Source organism: Typopeltis vanoorti, chromosome 3 (genome assembly GCF_054136105.1).
Source record: "Typopeltis vanoorti isolate ZY-2024b chromosome 3, IOZ_Tvanoo_1.0, whole genome shotgun sequence".
Classification (NCBI taxonomy): domain Eukaryota; kingdom Metazoa; phylum Arthropoda; class Arachnida; order Uropygi; family Thelyphonidae; genus Typopeltis; species Typopeltis vanoorti.
This window is the reverse complement of record NC_143551.1, coordinates 7005307-7027962: the sequence shown is the minus strand read 5'-3', so window position 1 is coordinate 7027962 and position 22656 is coordinate 7005307. Positions and strand designations below refer to the sequence as shown.

The 22656-nt window shown below is 36.4% G+C and overlaps 1 protein-coding gene across 7 annotated transcripts in view; it reads left to right on the top strand.

The window, feature by feature from the left end:
- LOC150107889 (uncharacterized) overlaps positions 1 to 22656 on the top strand; it is an 85149-nt gene that overhangs the window by 21594 nt on the left and 40899 nt on the right. For 3 of the 7 annotated variants that reach the window (XR_016550636.1, XM_090415412.1, XM_090415415.1), the window contains exons 3-6: positions 2589 to 2701; positions 2883 to 3203; positions 8291 to 8417; positions 16098 to 16198. Coding sequence is in view for 6 of the 7 variants with exons in the window: in XM_090415412.1 (XP_090271538.1) it covers positions 2589 to 2701; positions 2883 to 3203; positions 8291 to 8417; positions 16098 to 16198 (662 nt within the window). In the remaining variant the exon portion in view is untranslated. Of the gene's footprint in view, positions 1 to 2548; positions 2702 to 2882; positions 3204 to 8290; positions 8418 to 16097; positions 16199 to 22656 lie in introns of all 7 variants that reach the window. The other 4 variants (XM_090415413.1, XM_090415414.1, XM_090415416.1 and 1 more) reach the window with 4 other exon arrangements.

The window sequence follows — 22656 nt, the reverse complement described above, 5'->3', positions numbered from 1 at the left end:
TAGAGAAATACTTCTTTGGAATTTCCTTTGATCTACTTGTTTAAGCTCTTCTGATAATCTTAATTTTCCTTCCTTCCTTACTGTGCTGGTAAACTTTCTTTACTGAGCTTTATAATGCTTGATCGTGCTGATCATCTTTTTGCTTATGACCTAACCACAAACTTTTCTCTTTTTTTTCCCCTTCCAGATCCCTTTTATTAATACTACTCTTCAATTTAACGCCCGCTGATTTATTTTCCTGATCTTGGGAATATATTCCTATATTTCTTTGTCCGGATATCTGCTAACTATCTCCCATGCACTGGTAACATCATTCACCTGAAAAATCTTATGCAATGGCACGGCTGCAAGTTACCTCCAAAACTTGTCATAATCACCTGTTTTATAGTTAGTCGAAGATAGACCAAGTGACCTATATATTCCTTCTTAAATGAAATCTTACATATTATGCTACGTCACAAGTCAAGACCGCATGATCACTCTCGCTATTCCGATGCAATATACACAACTTAGTTATGGAGGGATCTTCTGATCCTATAGGATCCAACACTCCCGTACAACGATTAACCTTCATGGTATGCGTGTGAAGTGATTATCACTTAGAAGGCGTATAAATTCCATTTCCTTCTTGCCATGAGATCTTTCCTCTTTCAGTTTGAGTCTCCGTTGTTAAAATCTTCCATAAAAATTCTTGTTTCTGTTCGTGCTAATTTTCTCATGCATATCTTCCTCATCACTCCTTGCATCCCTGGCCTATAGCAGAAACCAACAGCATAGTTTTTATTGTGGGCCATGATTTCCTGAAATCAAAACACCAGACTTTTGATCCCTAATATTTACGGCTGCATTTCTTCACCAGTATTACCCCGTCTTATCTTCTTAACCCGCCCTGAAATAATATATCGCATGGTGTTCCGTTAACTATTTCTCCTGCAGTCAGTCAAGTCTCACTCACGCCTATAAATTTTGGCCAAATTGCACTGACTGATACCCTAATACCACGAGAGTATTATTCTTCCTTCTTATGACCGATTCCTTAAATTAACTGAATTGTATGACTGATGTCAGAAATTTGATATACGCATGTTAATATTCAAAAACCTCAAAAATTACTAAAATGAAGAGGAACGTTTGAATCATGCTGGGTGTTTGAATGCGGAGGGTTTATTTCAGCAGTTTAGGAAAAATGTTAGTGAACATAGGAAATTAAATATGAAAACAGGAAAAGAGGGGCAAATAAAACTTGTACAGTAGGGAATGACTGGATAAATTTACATGGAATAAGGGAGAAATGAGTCAAACTCTAATCATGAAGTAAATATTGGCTCGTATTGGCTCCCTTTCTCTAGTTTCAGCGCCCTGCAGTCACCTTCGGTGATTGTGGTGAGTCGCGGACCGCGATATCCCTTGCAGTTGACTCCCTCTGTTTTCACCTGTGTATCATATCACTGACTGACCTTGGATGGCCCAATTTGTCAACAGTTGACCGAACAGATTGGTCTGAAAAATGGCATCCCATCAACGTCTCTTTTAATCACCGGCAGTTCCTTCCCTTCTTGCAGCCATTTCACCTGCGCCCAGTTGCATTGACTTCCGAAAATCGTATTCCTGCACTGTTTCCCGGCTATAAACACGTGACTGGTTACTTAGTACGATACACCTTGCTAATGGGGGGGGGGGTGTCCGTTGATTCTTTCCTAGCAGTGGATCACACTAATACGATAGTGGATTGGTTGGGTTTGATTTATTTAAATTCATCGACGAACGAACTCGATTTATGTGGCCAGCGTATTATGAGTATTAATTGAGCGTGTTATTGTCGCTGATTTGCCTGCCAGATGACATACGATATTGGGGTCTTCTCATATCTGTCAAGACTCCGATATCAGTGCGTTACTGTTTCGAGCATTTGCTGGCTAGATAACCCGCCAACTATGAAGCAATCATTCAGCATGTTCAATCCTGTAGATGCTTTCAATAAACATGTTTTGATTTTCATAAAATTCATTTTGTAAAGAAATGCACTCCTGAATCCTCGTATCGCCATGGAGTTCGAAGTCAAATGGAGTTCGAGACAGAAAAAGAGAGTACTCATTCGACGAATTCGACGGCGTTTTTCTTTCAAACGTTGCTGTCACTACTGTGATCGGCATTATTTTTACTATAATTTAAAAAAGGAACTCTTACCGATGGTACAGTTCTAATTACTTCGGAAAAACTCTTGTGAGCGTTTCTGTTTTCTCCGAAAAATTAAAATCTAACTATCGTTTTTTAATATTCGAAAGCCTCAAAAATTATTAAAATAAGCACGAACATTTGAATCATATTTTAGAATTCGAAAATATCTCAACGGTATTCGCTTTTCCCTTACGGTAATACTTTCTCTCAAGAAGAGATTTTCACTTCGGCCAAATAAATGCGATGTTAAGTGCAGAGTTCGGATAAACAGCCTGCCATTTATACTCACTGCAAACACTGAAAATGTAATTCATTAATTAATAATATTATTAATAATATTAATACGCACTGATGAATGCACTTATTCCAGTGAAAGAAAAATGAAAGCACACAGTTCTGTATGTTTTCAGTTCGTGAGAAGTTTCCAAATGTCCGAATCCACCAGATATTTCTATTACTATTCTTTCGGACTGACAGGAATTAGTATAATGGAAACGTGTGAACACTTTCTTAGCGGTGAGAGGTAAGAATTTTTTTTACTCTTCGTAACATAAAACAGTATTATTTTCTCATATCTTTATTACCGAATTATTTATTAAAAAAGGAACGATAATCATTCTTCTGTATCTTGAAAATGTAATTCATATATTTATATAAATAAATGAAATGTAATAAAATAATAATTGCCTTATTTCATAATTCAGGGATACAATTCTGAGAGCTTTCAAAGACAGTCAGAAATGGTTGGAAATCTTTTCATTGGTATCATATTTCAAAGTTAAAAGGCACCTTATTTACGTGTTCCTTAAATTTGATGAGCAATGGTATGCTGATTTTTTTGCAGTTTTGGCAAATTTTACCTTACCAGAAAAAGAAATGCTGATGTATACAATGGCATATGTAGACTTGGAGGAAAATTCAGAATTAACGAAATTAGTGGAATTACGAGATCACGAAAAAGTGCGCCTCTTTATGCAGAAAATGGAACCCATTGTTATCGAAGAAAAACGTCTAGACCTCGGAAGGTAATGTCGATTATTATTAATAAAAATACTACTATTATAAAGTAATAATGTTTATTAGCTTTATCGGCATGTCGAAGCACATAAAGCTTGTTATGCCCAACTTCAAAGGAATTTAGAACGCCGGGATAATTTTTATTAATGGAATTATTATTATTTATAATTATATAATTATATTTATTTCATTATAATTTTTATATGTGTAGAATATATATATATACTATCTGATCAAAAGTATCCGGACACCCCTCTGTAATTCGTCAACTGAAATCTAGATGTCACTAAGAACTCACCTACCGGTATAAACGGAGGCACTGAGTTGTTTGTTTTTCAGTGATAAGAAGTACGAGCTGAATAGTTAGGTCAAGGGAGCTCAGTGACTTACGTGTGGACTACTTATTGGTTGCGACATCAGTATGAAATATGTCAGAAACCTTTCAACCCTCCTCAAGTTGCCTAAGTCAACAGTTAGTGATGTGATTGTGAAGTGAAAACGTGAAGGCACAACACTACAAAACCACGATCGGGTAGGCGGCTTCAATGGCAGGCAGGGCCCGTCGAGCGTTGGAAAATGTAGTTGGTGGAAATCGCCAGACAACGAGTGAAACAATCAACTGGGAGACCACAGTACTACTAACGGTCCAGCCAGCACCATGACTGTGTGTCTAGAGTTAACGAGAGGAATGAGAGTTCCGTCAATTTCAGCAGCTGCCGATAAACCAAACATTTCTCCTGGCTAAGCGCCGCCTACAGTGGTGTAAAGAGCAACGCCACTGGACAGTAGATAACTGGAAACGAGTGATTCGGAGTGAAGAATCACGATTTACCATGTGGCAGTCCAATGAGTGGGTCTGAGTGTGACGAATGCCTGGAGAACGATTCCTGCAAGCGTGTTTAGTGGCAACAGTAAAATTTGGAGGAGTACCGTTAGAGTGTGTGTGTGGGGGGGAGGTGTTTTTCATGAAAGACTTGGCCCTCTTGTAACATTACACGGAAATATAAATGCGAAAGAGTACAAGGATATTTTGACCAACTGCTTACTATGTACGGTAGAAGATCAATTCGGTGATGACTATTGTCTCTATCAACAGGAAAATGCTATTTGCCAAAAAGCAAGGTATATGGGGGAATGAATTGTGTACAATATCGTTTCAGAAATGGACTGGGCAGCCCACAGGCCTGACCTGAATCCCATAGAACACCATTGGGATGAATTAGAACTCCGACTTCGCTCCGGATCCCAACGACTCACATCACGAACTACTCTGGCTAAAGCTCTTCAGGAAGAATGGGCTGCCATTCCTTCAGAGACGTTTCGACACCATATAGAAATCTCCCCGGCAGAGTTAGAACTGTCATAGAAGCAAAGGGTGGACCCACCCCGTATTGAGTCCACTAATGAGAAATGTGTCACAAGGAAAGTCTGATTACAGTTTGATGTTTTAAGTATACTTGTGACATAAAGACTGAATAATATATACATGTAAACACAAGAAAGATATTTAATTTACCAAATATTTCGCTCTGGAAATAGCAGACCATCTTCAGTGACATTACACGAACAGTTAAAAAAAATACAAGGTGGAATACTAAACAATAAATCATTAAAAAATAGAACAAGCCGCGTGATGTTATATCACTAAGTATTAAAGGGAATATTTTTAAGCAGAGACGTGATTGAAATAAAGATATTAATTAATAATATTAAATATCATAAAATTAATATGAATTAATGAGTTATCCTGATTACACTTTCCCAGATTTTTGATATAGATATACAGTCATTCCGATTCAGGTTAGGACGATGGAGTAAGGCTTCTACACTTTCTTTGAATAAACGTCCAAATTTATAATGGGATCTATGTAAGAGGCGAGTTTTTGACCAAAGAATGTTGTGGTTAGTTTCAATTCCGTGCTGAGCCAAACCAGATTTTTCAGATTTGTTGTGATGAATAGAGGACTGATGTTCTTGGATTCTTTTTTTTTTCAAGAGAACGTTCTGTTTGTCCAAAATAGGACAGATCACAGTTGCAGGGAATTTGATAAACTCGAGGAAGAGATATTGTTGAGCGTTGTCTTTAGGAGAAGGAAAATGGGAAGATAATTTGTTAATAGGTGAATACATAGCTGTTAACTCATATTTCTTCAGAATTCTTGGGATAGGTTCTGAAATCCCGGAGATGTAAGGAATTGGAACTCGATGTATTGAATCTTCGTTGTTTTGTGGTGGATTATAAGAATCGAGAAGGTGTTGAGTACTCTTTTCGGAAAAGATATTGAGTTTCATGTGTTGTTGGATAATGGAAAGTTCTCTAAGTAGAAAAATTAGTTTTGGCTCTTCTTATTAGACATTTTATGATTCCTGTTTTTTGACTATATCGCTCAACTATATCTCTTCCTGGAGCTTACCAAATTCCCTGCAACTTGATCTCTCCTATTTTGGACAAACTGGACGTTCTCTTTAACGAATCAGAGAACATCAATCCTCCATTCATCACAACAAACCTGAAAAATCTGGATTGGCTCAGCACGAGATTGAAACTAACCACAACATCCTTTGGTCTAAAACTCGCCTCTTACATAGATCCCGTTATAAATTTGAACGTTTAGTTCAAAGAATAAAAGGGTTATGTTTAAAGGCAAAATACATTTTTCCACTTACGTAATTCACCAATAATTCAATTCTTGTTTCTATTTCGAATTTTTTAGAAGTATGAATACACTACAGAAGCAACACAGAAACTATACAACAAAATTACATAGACATTGCATGTCTTACAATCACATGTCACGTATGCTGATGAATGTGTAAAACTGTCCCTGAGTTTCACAACTGGAAGGTTCGGTATCGAAAACACACCCTGGTACGAAATAGAATTTCGTACAAAGAGAATACCGTATTTATAAACGAGCTATTACGAAAGAACATGCCATTGATAAAATTCATGTGTGTGTGTGTGTGTGTGTGTGTGTGAGCAGAGCTACCCCAAAATTATTTTACCACTTAAGAAAAAATAAACAGGGAGAAGGTTACGAAGCCAACGGCATTATGGTAAAAATAATAATCAGAGGACGAATGACACTTAAATGGTTTAGATGTTGCCAACAATTAATCAAATCAGAACAATGACAACTGATCGAAAAGTTTGAAACAAATATTTTGATAGCAAACTCTTTATGAAATCATGTACACTATATGATCAAAAGTATTCGGACACTTACTCGAAACTCTAATCAGACGTCCCTGTGACACACTTTCCAGTATAGTGGATATTAATATGGAGTGGGTCCACCCTTTGATTTTATGACAGCTCTAACTATGCCGGGGAGACTTTCTACCAGGTGCAGGAACGTCTCCGGAAGAATGGCAGTCCATTCTTCCTGAAGAGCTGTAGCCTAATTCGGCGTTCATAAATTGTTCTAGGGGATTCATCTCAGGGCTCTGGGCCGGCCAGTCCATTACTGGAACTTTATTTTCCACAAACCATTCCCTCATAGACCTCTTTATGGCAGGTTGCATTTTCTTGCTGATACAGACAATAGTCTTCACCGTATTGAGCTTTTCTACCGTAGACACTACGCAACTGGTCAAAATGTCCTTGTACTCTTCCGCATTTAGATTTCCGTGGAGTGTTAAGAGTGAGCCAAGACCATTCCATGAAAAACATACCCACACTAACCCCACCTTCTCCAAATTTCAATGTTATCACTACAGGAATCGTTCTCCAGGCAATCGCCACACCCAAACTATCGGACTGCCACATGGTAAAGCGTGCTTCGTCACTCCAAATCACTCGTTTCCAGTTGGCCACTCTCCAGTGGCTTCCCTCTTTACACCACTGTAGGCGGCGCTTAGCATTCACAGGAAAAATGTTTGGTTTATGGGCAGCTGCTCGAATATGGAACCCCATTTCTCTTAACTATAGACGCATAGTCATGGTGCTGATTGGACAGTTAGTAGCACCACAGTGGAACTCTCAGGTGATTGTGTTTCATTCGATGTTTGGCGATTTCTAGGAATCACCTTCCTTCAACGTCGACGGCCCCTGTTTGTCATTAAAAGCACCCTACCCGACCGTGGTTTTGTTATGGTTGTGTCTTCACGTTTTCACTCCATAATCAAGTTATCAACTTTTGATTTGGGCAACGTGAGAAGGGTTTAATTGTTTCTGACAGATTTCTTACTGATCTGGCAACCAATAACTAGTCCACGTTCGAAGTCACTGAGCTCCCTTGACCTACACATTCTGCTCGTACTTCTTGTCACTGAACAACACACAGCTCTGTGCTTACTTTTATCCCGGTAGGTGTGGTCTCAGTAACATCTAGATGTCAGTTTACGAATTACAGAGGGATGTCCGGATACTTTTGATCAGATAGTTATTGCATTGTACCACACAATGCGTTTTTATAAAGTGTAACATCTTGGTATTTTCATGTTATCAAAGTGTTAGTAGTCTTGTGTTTTTGTTGAAGTCATAATTAAGAAGAAAGACATTATTTGCAAATTTTGCATCATTATCATTCCTCAATGACTGAGTAGCATTAACTGTGGGTCTTATCGTCCTTTAAACTTAATACCACATGAAATAAATGTAAAGGTACAAGACTACTGATTTTCGTAAGGACAGTACCCAGAGTTCCTTTACTGTTATTTAAATCAGTCCAATAGATAGACAGATAGTTTGATACAAAATATTAATCTTTTTGAAGTTACAACAGTAAGTAAAATCTGAAAATAATATTGGATAGCTGAAAATTACAAATCCGTTTCGGGTAAAACCGTTGAGAGGATGCTAATAGAACTGGAAACTTAATCATGTAGTATCACTGTCACGGTATCCTGTGCACTCCTTCAGAGTATATTACGGTACTAAGATTATCACAGATGAATTTAAAATGATGTTCTTTTCATGATAGTATGTAAGGAGGTCTCATTATAGTTATCCGTTTTAATGAGATCTGATTTTATTGAGAACAGTACTTTCCATCGTTTTATGAAATTGGTCAGAGTGATTAAATTTAATAATCAAAAATGATTTTTATAGTTTAAATTATTTTCTAATTTATTAATTTCTTAATTTGTCAAGTGATTCCATCTATAACAAGTTTTGTGAGATATCAGATGGATTACCAAGAAATGCTGTTTTGAAGTGTGCAGATACTGCTATAGCCCCGTGTGAGGAAGCAATATCATTTTTCAGCGTGTGTGGTATGGTAAGTATGTTAACATTAAATAATATTAAAAACAAAATCATATAACGACGTTCATTCCAGTACAGGGAGTAGAAGAGGGTGTTTTGCCCCTATCTAACTTTTGGAGACTAAGTGGATAGAGAAATTTTCACTGATAACCAACAGGAGAAACATAAGCCTATCGCTAATTTTAAGTGGTATCAAGTGAAGAGGCAGCTAACAAGTTCTGCCATCTCATGGTCCTACTCCAAACATAATTAAGCCTGAAATATTTCAGGATAGACCATCAATTTTCTTGAGTTTACGGGACGAAAAATGGGATGTCCATCCTGTTGACATGATGATTCCATTTCAATCGTCTTTTTATCTATGTGTTTATGGGAGATATTTAACATTCTTCACAAATCTTTTCGTACTTGCTCCATCAAATTTTGTTTGATTAACTATATTTCTTAATATTTTCCTTCGCATGTTGTATTTCTGATGTTTGGTTTGTTTGTTACACATAGAAATTTCAATATTTTACGGACTACTGAATTATATATTATTCTTCCTTTGGTTTGCTAGATTGCTATTTTTCCATACAGATGAATTTATACATCTTGATATTTTAATAGTCTTCAGGGATTGTTCTTGTACGTCGTACATATTATATTTTCACTGTACACAGTTATTTTAGGTATTTAAATTTTACTACTTTTTACAGTGTTTTTTCCATGTAGTTCTAATTTACATCTGATTTGTTCTTTGTGGTTATAATTACTTTTGATGTCTTGTTGATATTTGTATGTTAAACCAGCTGCATGTCTATTGGAGCTTAAATAATTGCCTTCGGAGATCACTTTTATTTTCTACAACCATTACTACATATCCAGTCAAATATATTTTTGAAAACTTTGTTAGTTTAATTGATATTTCTTAGAGTCCGTTATTACTTCGGCCATGATTATGTTAAACAAATTGACTTAAAGAATCAACCCTGTGTTATCCCTTTCCATATGGGAATTTTTTGTATATTTTTTTGTTTTCTGATATTTTACTGGACATTCATGTTTGTATATATGTATGTAAGCATGTATGTACACACACACACACACACACACACACACACACACACACACACACACACACACATAATATATGAAGATGATGGTATGGAAGGAAATCATGAAAATCAGTAACAGGAGTTATGAAATATACAAAGATTAAGCCAGAAAGTTACAAAGATTATAAGGAAAGCTAAACTGAGGTATGAAAAGAAAAGACTATGCAGAATAATAGCAAATATAAATAATTTATCTTTAAGCTTCAAGTAAAAGAAAGAATTGAATGTGAAAGAATAACTTTCGATGTTGCATATGATATGTTATGAATATATACAAAGCTCAGTACTTGTGTCAAATGCTGATCTCTTCAAAAAATATGTGCTCATTTAGCTGAAATCTATCTAGCAGGTGCATGTAATCTGATCACTATCATCTCTCATAGACGAAAAGTGTATTCGAATGTCACTGAAATACACTTTATTAGTAGAAATAATGAACTAGTGGATATCAGGATTTGCTTCCGCAACTTCATTCTCCAATAGTAATAAATTGAAAATAATCCCTGAGAAGTCAATTTCGCCTAATTCTCTTGATAGCATTCCATGCCAACAGCTCAATATTTCAATTGGGTACAAGGATTTGATTTGACAGAAGATTCTCATAACCCTTCTAAGGATGTTTCAGCTCGCTTAATACTACGTATCTCGTATTCTAGGGGCAGAGCTTTTGATTTGTAAAACAATCCGCATGCTTACGGGCACTCACATTAACAAAGAAATAAATAAAGAAACAAAACAACTGCACTTCAAATAATAAATAAAATATGCAACAAAGAATAGTTTCTCAGTCACAGTAATCTACTGTATCGAATGCACCAAAGAGGAATACTGGAATCCACTCAAATGTATTAGTACACCACCTGTAGCTTTTTTTTGTATCTAATTTTTTCTTCACTGAAGAAAAAATTAGATACAATTACCCTTTTAAACAAAACGAAATCGTAAAATAAATATATCACTTCCATAGCTGCTACAGTTTTAAGAATTTGAGCTTTTCTTTCTGCTTCTTAAGATGAGGATTTTGCCCGAATCCCTGCTTACCTAAATATAAAATCCAGGTGTCCTCCAAAAGTATTTAAACATTCCACAGTATATCACCCAAGAGAAATCATAAATGGTTGCCAGTACATCCTCTCTTAACATCACTCACACAACGATTTGCCACCAATAATGGAATCCGCTGTTACAATTGATTTCCATTCTTTGTGTATACCTACATGTTCCGATCTGTTTCGTCCCACCATTGTAGGGAGAATAGTTGTTTAAAGCAGTGATGTTTCTCTGAAGACATTACGTTTATTAAACCACAGAGCACTTGAGAATTAATGAATAAATAAAGTATAATTAAAATAAATCATGATTAGCTTTTCCCCATTTACCTGCCGATGATAATTATCCACCTAATGAGACACCATGCATCATTAAGAGGATCTTTGATGTATGAGAGCCATGGTCTCTACTCTAACTTCCCTCAATTCCCTCCTAGATATATTTAGCAAGTTCGACGATTAAATGCTTATTGGAGTGAAGACATATTCGCTGATGATATGCCAATTCAACAAAGTAAGATTGGGCAAGGAACATGGCGAAGATAAAACATTATTTGACAAGATATTCAACCATATTTCGTCAAGTATTTTGGTGGCAATCCATAAATTCTGAAGTACGGTTCCACCAATGTGGAACCGCACACCAGGAAGTTAACGACGCCAGAGACTTGGGGGTTTTAGTGGATATGGAGTTAAGTTTAGGGGGGGACATGGCAAAATTGGCTGAAACAGTTCATCATATAACATGGTTACTGAAGAATACTTTGAAGAGGAGAATCAAGCAGGTTATTGTTCCTCTTTATTGAGCCATTTTAAGACTCAATCTTGATTTATATATGCAGATCTGGGCGCAAGAGTTTCGTGGTGATGGGGAGGAAGTAGAGAGGATCCAGAGGCCAGTAACCAAATGATAGCAGGCCTATGGAATGAGCCATAGGAGAACAAGTTGAAGATTGTGGTTGTGGTTACGGAAACTGGGTGACAGGAGGAAATGGGGTGATATGATTGAGTCATTCAAATTACTAAGGAGGTTTTTATAAGAATAATTCAGAGGAAATTTTTTAGAACCGGTGTGGTGCTGGGAGAACTAGGGGCCATCCATGGAAACTGAGCAAGAGTGTAGTTAGCAATGTTATTAGAACTAGGTTTTTTTACTTGTAGAGAGATGAATGGTTGGAATGAGCTGCCAGAATCTGTTGTAGATGACATGACTGTGAATGAGTTCAAAGCAAACTATGAGAGATACTATGCAAATGTTGAACAGTTCTTCACATAATGTCTAGGGCCTCCCTAGATGAGTATAAGAACTCCTTTTTTTTAATAATAATAATAATTTTATTGATTTCTAAAATATTTACACGTGTGCTATAATCATCTTGAGTGACATTCCTACTTATACGTTTTACAAAAATTAGCACTGAGTGCTGCACACGTGTTTCATTTTCTACATTGGATTACAATTATATTTTTAATAATGATTTTTGCATCTATATTATGTATTTACAACACATGTTTAATATTCACAATGAAAGTTATTGTATAATGATTTTTTTAAGATGGTAATTATTTTTTATCATCATACAGAGTATTTACATATAAATACAATAAAATATAATATTACATTTTCTGATCAGTACAATATGGAGAGTACAGTGATTTTTTTAATATAAATGTACATAATTTTTCCCATATCAATATCATAGCTTATTATTAGACAGACTATTTACATATGCACATTAGTTTTCTTTTTTTTTTAATATCAGTGTCTTCATTATTGTTATACACTTTACTGACTGTTTTGTTACATAACCTGCAGTCTTTGATTATTATGATTACATGTAGATGAGTGAGGCGTTTTAATCCCAACTACTTCGAAGCTTGGGTTAGCTTTTATGAAGAGAGTGGGATTAGCCTTCACTATTTATGTTGTTGTTACTGTTTACAGATGGATGTGGGCATTGGATGCTGGTGATTTGTGATGTGTATATTAGTGTTAATGGTATATTAACTTTGTCGGTATATTTTCCAGTGTTCGTTTTTTAATGTTCTGTAGTTATCTATGTGTTTTAAATTTTTGTTTAAAACTTTTTGTTTTAAACAAAACAAAAAGTACTTTTTGTTTTCTGTAATCCGTATTGGTTTTTTGAGGTGATGTTGTGCTTATGTAAATAGTTCTGAAGTCTGGTGTATGTTATTTTTTCTAGAATTTTTGAAATGATTGGTAGGGTAGCTATTAGGCTGTAGTTCTGAGTATCTGTTCTTTCACCATATTTGTAAATTGACGTAATTATTGCAGTTTTTAGTTGTTATGTAATAATTCTAGCGTCGAATATTATGTTCAACAGTCTCCAGTTGTAAGAGCTTCTTTCGGTTCCTATTTTATTGCGAGTGGAAAATACATAGTTTATTGTTGACTCTGTGTCGGTAGTTTTTTGTTGATCGTTGGTAGTTTGTCTTTGGTGATTTGTGTGATGTTGTTTGTGAAGGCATGGTTGAATGAGTCTGCTAGTTCCTCTTGGTTTGTGTCCTGACGGAAGCTTTTTGCAATAAAATCTTGTGCTGAAGTTTTCTTTTTTCGAGTTACTAATTCGTTGAGTGTAGCTCATATTTGCTTCATGTTATCGTTATATTCTATGAATGTTTGGAAATATTACATTTGGAAGTATTTTTGCCCTACGAATTTTTGTTGTTAGTTGATTTATTGTGTTTTTGTATGAGGTTTATAAATGTGTTTATTTATATAAATACATTTATAAACCTTATATCGTTTGTGTAGGCTTTGTAGCTTTTTTGTATAATCTTGTGAAATTTGGTTAAAAATTATCATATAGTGTTACAAGATCATCTATTTCAAGTAAGCAATTCTAGTCTGTATTTTTTATATTTTTATCGACAATGCTCTTTAATACGATCGAGTTTTGTCGACTTGTGGTGGTTGGAGGGGGGGGGGGGTTGTAACGTAATAAAACGAAGTTGAGAAAAGTAGTGATCGGTAATTTTGACGTTAATTACTGAAGATATATATGTATGGATGGGAGCTGTATGTGATCAATATGATCAATTCATGATTGCGTTAGTGAACTGTTGAGTATTTCTTTCCTTGTAAGGGAGTTAATGGTACGGTTTATGTTGAACTGTATTAGTATATCAAGTATGTGTTAGTGGTTCAAGAAGCATGTTCAAGAGTATTTATATTAATGACTTATATTAGGATGAGCCTATCTGTTGTACGGGGTTCGATGTTGTACGCTTAGCCATGCTTCTAACTCATGAAGAAAGCTGAGTGGGTTATTATCTAGGGTTCTGTGTATTCTGTTTATTGTGTATTTGATACTATTGTGGTTCATTTTGATTTCCAAAATTAGTGTTTCCGCATGTTCGAAATGAGTTTGTTTTTCAGTCACATTGTATTTTCTTTGATAAATGCCAAGATGCCACCTCCTCTTTTGTTTGGTCTACATAAGTTGTATTTCGTAATTATTAATGTTGTAATTCTGTGTCGTTTATTGCGACTTCGGTCATTTTTTTATACTCGTATGGTTTTGCACAATAGTGAAGTAGGTACTGGTGGAAATGTTGTCTGACCATTTCTTCAAATAGTCAAAGACTTTGAAGTATATGTTGTCTGACTGGATATGTTCGCCTATGCTTGAGATCTTCATTATATAGTTTATAAGTATAATGTTGGAGTTTTAATGGATTTTTAACATTTCATACTTCCTATATTTCGTCCTAGTCACTAGGACATCTACGGGGATTACAAAAATAACTAATGTAACATAACACAAATATTATACAATACTAAGCCCAACCACGTGGGTGACACTAAAGTCCTATCTAGGTGGAGCGCCCTCTAAGGGCGGTTGTAGGTGGCCTGGGATATAAAGGAGGATCTCTGGTGATGAGTGTTTCCCAAATTTTCGGAAGCTTAATGCAACCGTATTTATTAAGATTTGGTTGATTTCTAAGAGCTGCTGCTGCTTCCAAGAATAGTTTCTCTTTCTTGAATTTTCTGTGATGGGGCATGGTGGATTTCTTCCATGATACTCTGTGGGTGGTGTCCAAGACACGGTCAGCCAAGCCTGAATGACCATAGTTGTGTTTACAGATGTAAGACTTGTGTTCCCCTAGGCGGATGGATGCTGATCTGCCTGTCTCTCCAAAGTACGCCAGCTTACAGGAACAGGGTACTTTGTAAACTCCAGGCAGAGAGAGAGAGAGGAGGGAGCTGATCTTTCGTAGAACGAATAAGGGTAGCAAGTTTGCGGTGGGGCTTATATGCTGTGTGTAGGTTGTACTTTTTTATAATCTTGGCTATTTTTTCGGATGTGCCACGGATGTAGGGTATGGTGATGGCATTTTTAAATTCTTGTTGACGAGAAGGACCGGGAATGGAAGAGGAACTGATTATTTTTTTGATACTGTGATCGCTGTAGCCATTGGAGAGGAAAGTGTTGTGTATGTAGTTAAGCTCAGTAGTGAGGGCCGGTCCACTGGAACAAAGATTGTGGGCTCTCTTGGTAAGAGTTTTAATAATGCCATATTGTTGAGAGGGGTGGTGGTGTGAGAGTTTGTGAATGTATCTACCTGTGTGTGTGTGGGTTTTGTGTATACAGTGAAGGCAAGTGTATCATTAGGCAGGCGTGTGACTAAGGTGTCTAGAAAGGATAAACAATTGTTCTTTTCCTTTTCCATAGTAAACTGGATTCTTGGATGTAGGCTATTGAGATTACTGAGGAAGGAGTCTATTGTGTCTGGGCCATGAGGCCAAATAGAGAACACATCATCTACATATCTTAGCCAGATAGAAGGTTTGAGTGGGGATGAGTCTATGGTTCGTGTTTCAAAATCTTCCATATAGAAATTAGCAAGGGGGGAGAGAGGGGGAACCCATGGCAGTTCCCTCTATCTGCTTGTAGAGTTTGTTCTTCCAAGAAAAATACCCAGAGTTAACGGCAAAGGAAAAGAGATCTAAGATGTCAGAAGGGAAAACTTTTTGTAAGAGAGATAAGGTGTCAATTAAGGGAATATTAGTAAACAAAGAGGAGATATCAAAGCTTACCAATATGTCTGCTTTATTCAAGGTTAAATTTTCTATGAGGGCTTTAAAGTGGGTCGAGGTTTTTATATAGGAAGTGGACCTTCCAGTGAGGGGGACAGAGAGTTGGCCAGCTGTTTAGACAGTCTGTAGCAAGGTGCATTGGTGCTACATATTTACCAATGAAATAAAGTATAAATAACATTTTAGATATTAGAGAGTTCAGTAATATGTGTGTGTGTGTATGTGAAGAAAGAGCGAGAGAGAGATACAAAAATACAGATAATGTTGAATTATTCCCAGAAGTAATTCATTGTTTGTTTCATATTTACTTCTTCAGTAAGTCTTTTTACTTGAAGCTAAAAAATAAAATTTCTTGTGTTACGAGTGTAATTGTTCATATGTGAAATGTCAAAAACGTGATTCATAGGGAGTTATTAATTAGAAACTGCCATGTGAATCCCATTCATAAATTATTTGTTTTAAAATATGCAAATTCATGTTGTTAGACAATAAACAAAGGGATCACATTGTCAAAGCAGGAGGAAGAGATGTACAAGGCCACTGAACCAACTGTCATTGATTGTCGTAACAGTGCTGCTGGAAATGGGTAAGTTTAGTTTCTTTTATAATCGTTAAAATATCGTGCCAAACCAGTTATTTTCTCATCATGATTGATCGAGTGGTCAGCATACGGAAACCAAAAGTTGCGGGTTCGATTCCTATGGTAAGAATTAATGTTTCCTATTGCCTTCATGTGCGAATTGAAATTCATCACTCGTTGTTATACGACTGTCCTTCCAATTGGATGTCGGAATTGCATTGAAAAGATGCTCCATATTTGTCTTCCAGTTACAGTTTCCTGATCATGTAAAACTAAGAAGAAAATCTTACCAACAGAAACTGGTCCACTCATAATTCTAAACAGTTGTGTTTAATCATAATTATACAGTACAATTTTGTTCAATTATAGAGTACATTCCGAAATAAGCAATATTAGAATGTATTTCCGTAGTCAGGAAGATAAATATATATATATATATACTGATAAATCTATCCTTCTCCGTGTTGAAGAGCACAAAAGAGACATTTCCTATAACAGAATCCGAGCCAGCCCTCTCGCCAGCCACGTCTTGCTCTTTATAAGCTTTAATGAAGCCCGACATCAAATAGACTGTTTCTTTTAAGGTTAAGGTTACACGAGGATCAGCATTCATATTTCCGAAATTAGGGACACAAAACACACATCTTAAAATTATTATTTTACTATTTATTAATAAAATAACAATTTGACGTTTCGACCCCTGTATTGAGATCATCGTCAGAAGGATACATGTGTATAGGGAACCAAGCAATTTAATTATCCCTAGAAGTGCAAGAGTGCAAGAGTACCCTTGCACTTCTAGGGATAATTAAATAAAATAAAAGTTGGAAGAATAAAATAAAATGAAATAAAAATAAATAAATAAATAATATATATATATATATATATATATAAAATGATTATAATTAATAAACAAAATATAAAAAAAAACTATAATAAACTCTGCTAAAGTCCTGATGTACTAAGATTCTTCTGGATTTGTACAGTTCAGATTGTTATACTATGATTTTCTTCAGGCCTTGTATAGTTCAAGTTGCTATGGAATGTTAAGGGGGAAAAACACTTCACCAAGTCTTCTTGTATTGGGATTTGTCTTTGGCTTGTTCTGGTTGCCATAAAGGCTGCAGATTGATCCTCCACATTCTTGGAATGGTTAGGTCATCATTTTTGTTCGGATTTGGGTTATGTTTGAGCATTTCACAGGCTTCTTTGAATTTCCTCTAGAACTAGGTTTCGGTGCTGAGGGACTTGGTATTTTTTCAATCAATTCTGTGGTATGTTTGGAGTGTGGTCAGAAAGGCCGGTTTTCCAAAATTGAGGTATTTAATGCGTCGTTTGTGTTCGTCCTTCCTAATTGGGATGGATCGCTCTGTTTCCCCTATGTATGGTAGGTTACATGTGCATTGTATATTGTATAACCTCGGGTGGGCTAGGTGTGGAAGAGGATCTTTTGAAGAACTGAGTAGGTGTCTTAATTTCGTTGGGGGTATGAAGGTGGATTTAAGGTTGTATTTGTGTCGTGTTCTGTCTTATTTTTCGGTCTAACATAAGGTATGCTAATAGCATTCTTGAAATCTTTTTTTATTTTTACTAGTATCTCTGTGAATGATCTTGTGAATAGTGTTTTTACTGTATCCATTTTGTATAAAGGTATGGTTGATGATCTTGTATTCCTGGTTTAGAGCTGATCTTGTATTCCTGGTTTAGAGCTTGTTCATTTGAACAGATAGTTTGAGTTCTGTGTTTAAGGATGCTTATGATACCTAGTTGTTGTGTTGAGTGGTGAAAAGAATTTTTGTGTATGTGTAATAATTTATGTCTGTTGTTTTCCTATACTTCTATTGTAATATCTTTATTCTCTTATATCTCTATTTTTTAGCTTTATTTTTATTCTATATTACAAATTTTCTGTGCGTACTTTTTCTCCCATAACCTTACTTACTCTACTGCGTATTGTGTTTATCCACCTTCCGTATTTATTAGTCGTATGCCTATAAACACTGAAAAATTTATTTGTCAGACTGCGCCATCAGTATATCAAATATTCAGCATAAGACTCAATAAAATTTCTAGTAGATCTCTCTCTATCTCTCTCTCTCCTACTAGCGTAAATTCCTTCAACAAAGAACAAAGTTTACATAAACAGTCGTGGTTCTTAAGTAATATAACTGTGCTTTTAATTCCTTAGTTGTTTATCACTCACAAGTTCATTTTTTTAGGAACAGTGCATTGTAAAATAAAGGATCAGGCAACACTCTTTTAATAAATAATTAAAACATATTTATTTACATTAATATGAAATACACATGAATCAAACGAGAGGGAAATTGCTTTCTCTACCCATCTATAAAATCTTTACTATAAACTTAGAACCCTGCCACTTCAACACTAAATAATCTCTTTAACTCTAAAACTTATTTACTCTGTGCTTACAAATTCAACTTATTAAGCTTCTAGTTTACTTGCAAAGATGTTATTTTTAAAAATTAGATATGAACTTCTAACATGCCAACTGGTTCTCTTATGGACACTTCTTATTACTATTAAGCTAATTCTTAACAGCCCATATATAACATATCTCCTAGATTATAAGAGATAATATACAAAGGGAAGTAACTTACAGAGGCTCTGTATCTCACATTCAGTCAACAGTCTTTTATCTTGCTACAGCGGTATCAAGTCGGGATATTAGTGGGCTTTTGACTGCAATCTGCGGTAATCGAATAGCACATATACATGAGGTTTCATCATATGGGCAAATTCTCCTCTGGATCCTTACTTCGGGAACTTCTGCTTCTAATTGCCGCCACTTCTGCTACTAATCGCCGATGACTGTAACTGCCGACCGCCGACGACTGATCTGGCTCTCTTTAGATCTGGCTCTCTTCGCATTTTTGCCCTCTCAGCACCTGGATCCCAGCTCTCCTCTTTAGTAACTGGGGTCTTGCCTCACCCCTTTTATCTGCAGCCATTGCTCTGGTTCGGACTTCGCTTATGGTCTGCAGCTCGCATCCGCTCAGGTTCCGACTTCTGATGACTCTCTGCTGACGACTGGAAGCCCTCTCTGCTCGGCTCTGTCCCTTTTTATTATGCCTTCTCTGAGACCTTGCACAAAGGGTTGTAACCCCCTAAGAATTCGGCATGGCTCTTTCATTTTCTTTTAAGTTCAACCAGCTCTTTGTTTTCGTCCATGCACTGTTTTAATCGTAAGTTGCCGGTCAGCGGGAAGTTGAACCTTTTAGACTGACTTTGGAGGTGTTTATGCACAGAGCTTGTAAGCACTTTCTCCTACACAAAAGACATCTATTACACAATGTTCCGGCAGCAAAACTTGCCATTGTTTTTAACACTCTAAAATATTCTTGTTAAAGGAGTATATACAGATAATTTCCAAAGGGTTATTTACAATCATATCTAGCATAAAATATACAGGGACAAACAAGGTTATTTTTACAATATTCTCATGGGATTTGACCTATGTAAAAACCGATGTAAAGCGCTTTGGTAATTTTAAGCTACATCGAGTTTTTACATATGTACTGGCCTGTGTGTGTGTGTGTGTGTGTGTATGTGTGTGTGTGTGTGTGTGTGTGTGTGTGTGTGTGTAGGTTTGCGGTAGACTGCGAAGGAGAGGCAGCCTGAAAGAAGACGTGTGACAAGTGTGTTTAGGAACGCAAAAGCGATTGTTTTTTTCTATTTCAATGGTGAATTGGATGCGTTTATATTGTTTGTTCAGGTGGCTAAGGGATGTATTTAGTGCTTCCCGGCAGTGGGGAAAAATGGCAAAAATATCGTCGACGTATCTAAGCTAAATTTTGGCTTAGATACATCGACTCAAGAGCTCGTTGCTCAAAATCTTCCATATAAGAGTTAGCACTTTGATGGGAAAGTGGTGAGCCCATGGTTGTACCCTCTTTTTGAAAGTAAAAATTGTTTTGCCACACGAAATATCCGGAGCGGAGTACGTGGGCAAAGAGGGCCGTGATGTCGTGTGGAAATATGTTCTGTAAGAGCAAGATAGTATCATTGATCGGGACATTGGTGAAAAGAGAAGTAATGTCAAAGCTGACTAATAAATCTTGTTAGTGGAGTGTAATGTTTTTAATTTTGTTCATGAAATGTGTATTTTTATGTAGGATGGGGACTGACCTACCAATTCATTGAGTGTGGCCGCTAGGTTTTGGCTAAGTGGTAATCTGGGCTGTCGATTCCTTCAATAATCGGACATAGTGGTGTGTCCGTTTTGTGTATTTTTGGTACGCCATAAATTCTGGGCGTGCGGGAATAATGATGTATTAGATTTTTTGTTGTTTCTTCCGGCCATGTGTTAACGGATTTAATTTTTAAACTTGGCACATCGAACCAGATCTTTACTAACAGATGAAACAGAAATTGAAAATGAACTCCATTTACTAAAAAGGACTTTTGTCAACAATGGTTTCTCTTTTAAAAAGATTGATAAATTTTTTCTCTCCATCGCTCAACTGCCATTGAAGATTCTTCTCCCCCAAAAGCTTTTATATCATGCCATACATCAGCTCTCTCTCTCCCCAAAACTGGCAAAATTTCTTACGAAATTCAACATTAGAACTTGCGTCACAGCGTTTCCAAAACTTTGGTCTGTACTAAGTAGACCTAAAGTGAAATATCTCGCTATTCAGTATCCAGGAGTCTACAGGATTTTGTGTAAATGTGGCAAACCATATTACGACCAGACAGCTAAATCCATCCTTTTACGTATGGATGAACACCATAGAGACATATCGTACAATAGGACCAGGGATACAGCGCTCTCTATAGCCACGTTCTCTTCTATTAACTCGGATGAAGGCCGCCTCACCTCGTTGACTGGACGCAAACTTCTAATATACATGTGTGTGTCATGATAAACTCGAAAGAAAGATTATCGAATCTAGAGAAATATCCCTCGAATCATCCCATATTAACAACAGCCTTCGCTACAATCTTTCTGACGCACGTTGCCACTCTCCAGTATTGGCGCACTCGTGACAGTTCATGCACGTGGTCAACTTCAATTGGAACTCCAGCACGCATTCCTGTTTTAAAATGTACAATTGTCTTCTATACTAGATCCGTTGATGTAATTTTATCATGTCTCTGTTATTATATATAATTCTTTGCCTGTGATACCTGAAGAAGTTGATTTATTCAACGAAACTAGGTATCTTAACATTAAACCTCATTCTTTTTCATTCTCGGTATATATATATATATATATATATATATATATATATATACTGTCAAGGCTAAATCAGATTATGAGAGGACCTAAGCAGGTAAAAGGAATAATGACTAGAAAATTACTGAGTAACCAATTTCTAATTCGTTATGTAACAGTGACTGATATGAGAATTTTTGAAGTTAACGAATCAGAGGTACTTAGTAAACTGCTGAATTTAAATGCAAATACTGATGCAGATTTGGATAACACACGGAATTTTCTACCGCATAAGAATGCGGTAGAAAATTCCAGATCCGGCACCATCTTGGGAGTGTTTTCATTTTCATTTGTGGTGATTCAACTGCCATAAGCACCTCTTACGGGGAGGTACGGCACCAACTCAATCTCCCCTATTTTTATCCGGGCCCGGGCGCCCGGCATATATGACAATTCAGATTGTCTGGATTGTGACTGAAGGGATTGTATTAAGTATTCCTCGCTGTATCCGTGTTTGTTCACCGAACTTGTTTGCCTGTTTGCGGGATGAAAAACCCCAGATAAACTTGTGGAAAAATCCTGCTGCCCACGCCCAAGACCGGCTAACTTGGCTTTGGCTGAGGAAGATCGTGAAGCTCCTCACGTCGTCGAAGGGAATCGAACCTAGGACGCTCCTTCCCCTGGCATATTGTTGCGAAGCTCAAAGCAACTAGGCTAACTGCGCGGGCTTGGGAGTGTGGTAAACGTGTTGGAAAAATTTCTTAAAACGTAATACAGGAATGGGGTGAAAATATTTTATGTTGAGCAACATGCATTTGTTAAAGGTAGGTTTTGCCTTAGTAATTTATTATACTTTCTATCATAGAGTGAGAGCAGTTGGCTACTCATTGATATTGCTCGAATTTTCTTCTAAGAAATTTGACAGGATACACCATGGAATGCAATTACACGAATTAGAGCAGATGAGGATGGACGATAAACTGGTTATGTGGATAAGAGAAAGGCTTACAAACTGTTTGGTTTAGTTTCCGGAGTTCGTCTTTTAATGTTCTATAGTGTTCTATGTGTTTAAATTTCTTCGTAGGTTGTTGAGCAGCATGAGTATCAGAAGTGATCTCACAAAAGAACCATATAAGGTTTTGAAAGGTCTAAGGATGTAAAGAGTTGTTGTGGGTCGTGTTATGTGATGTATGTCTCTGTTGTTACGATAGGTGTTGTTGAAGTAATTCATTAGTAACATTATGTAGTGTTTCATATTTTTAATTCTCTGGATTGTGCTTCGCCT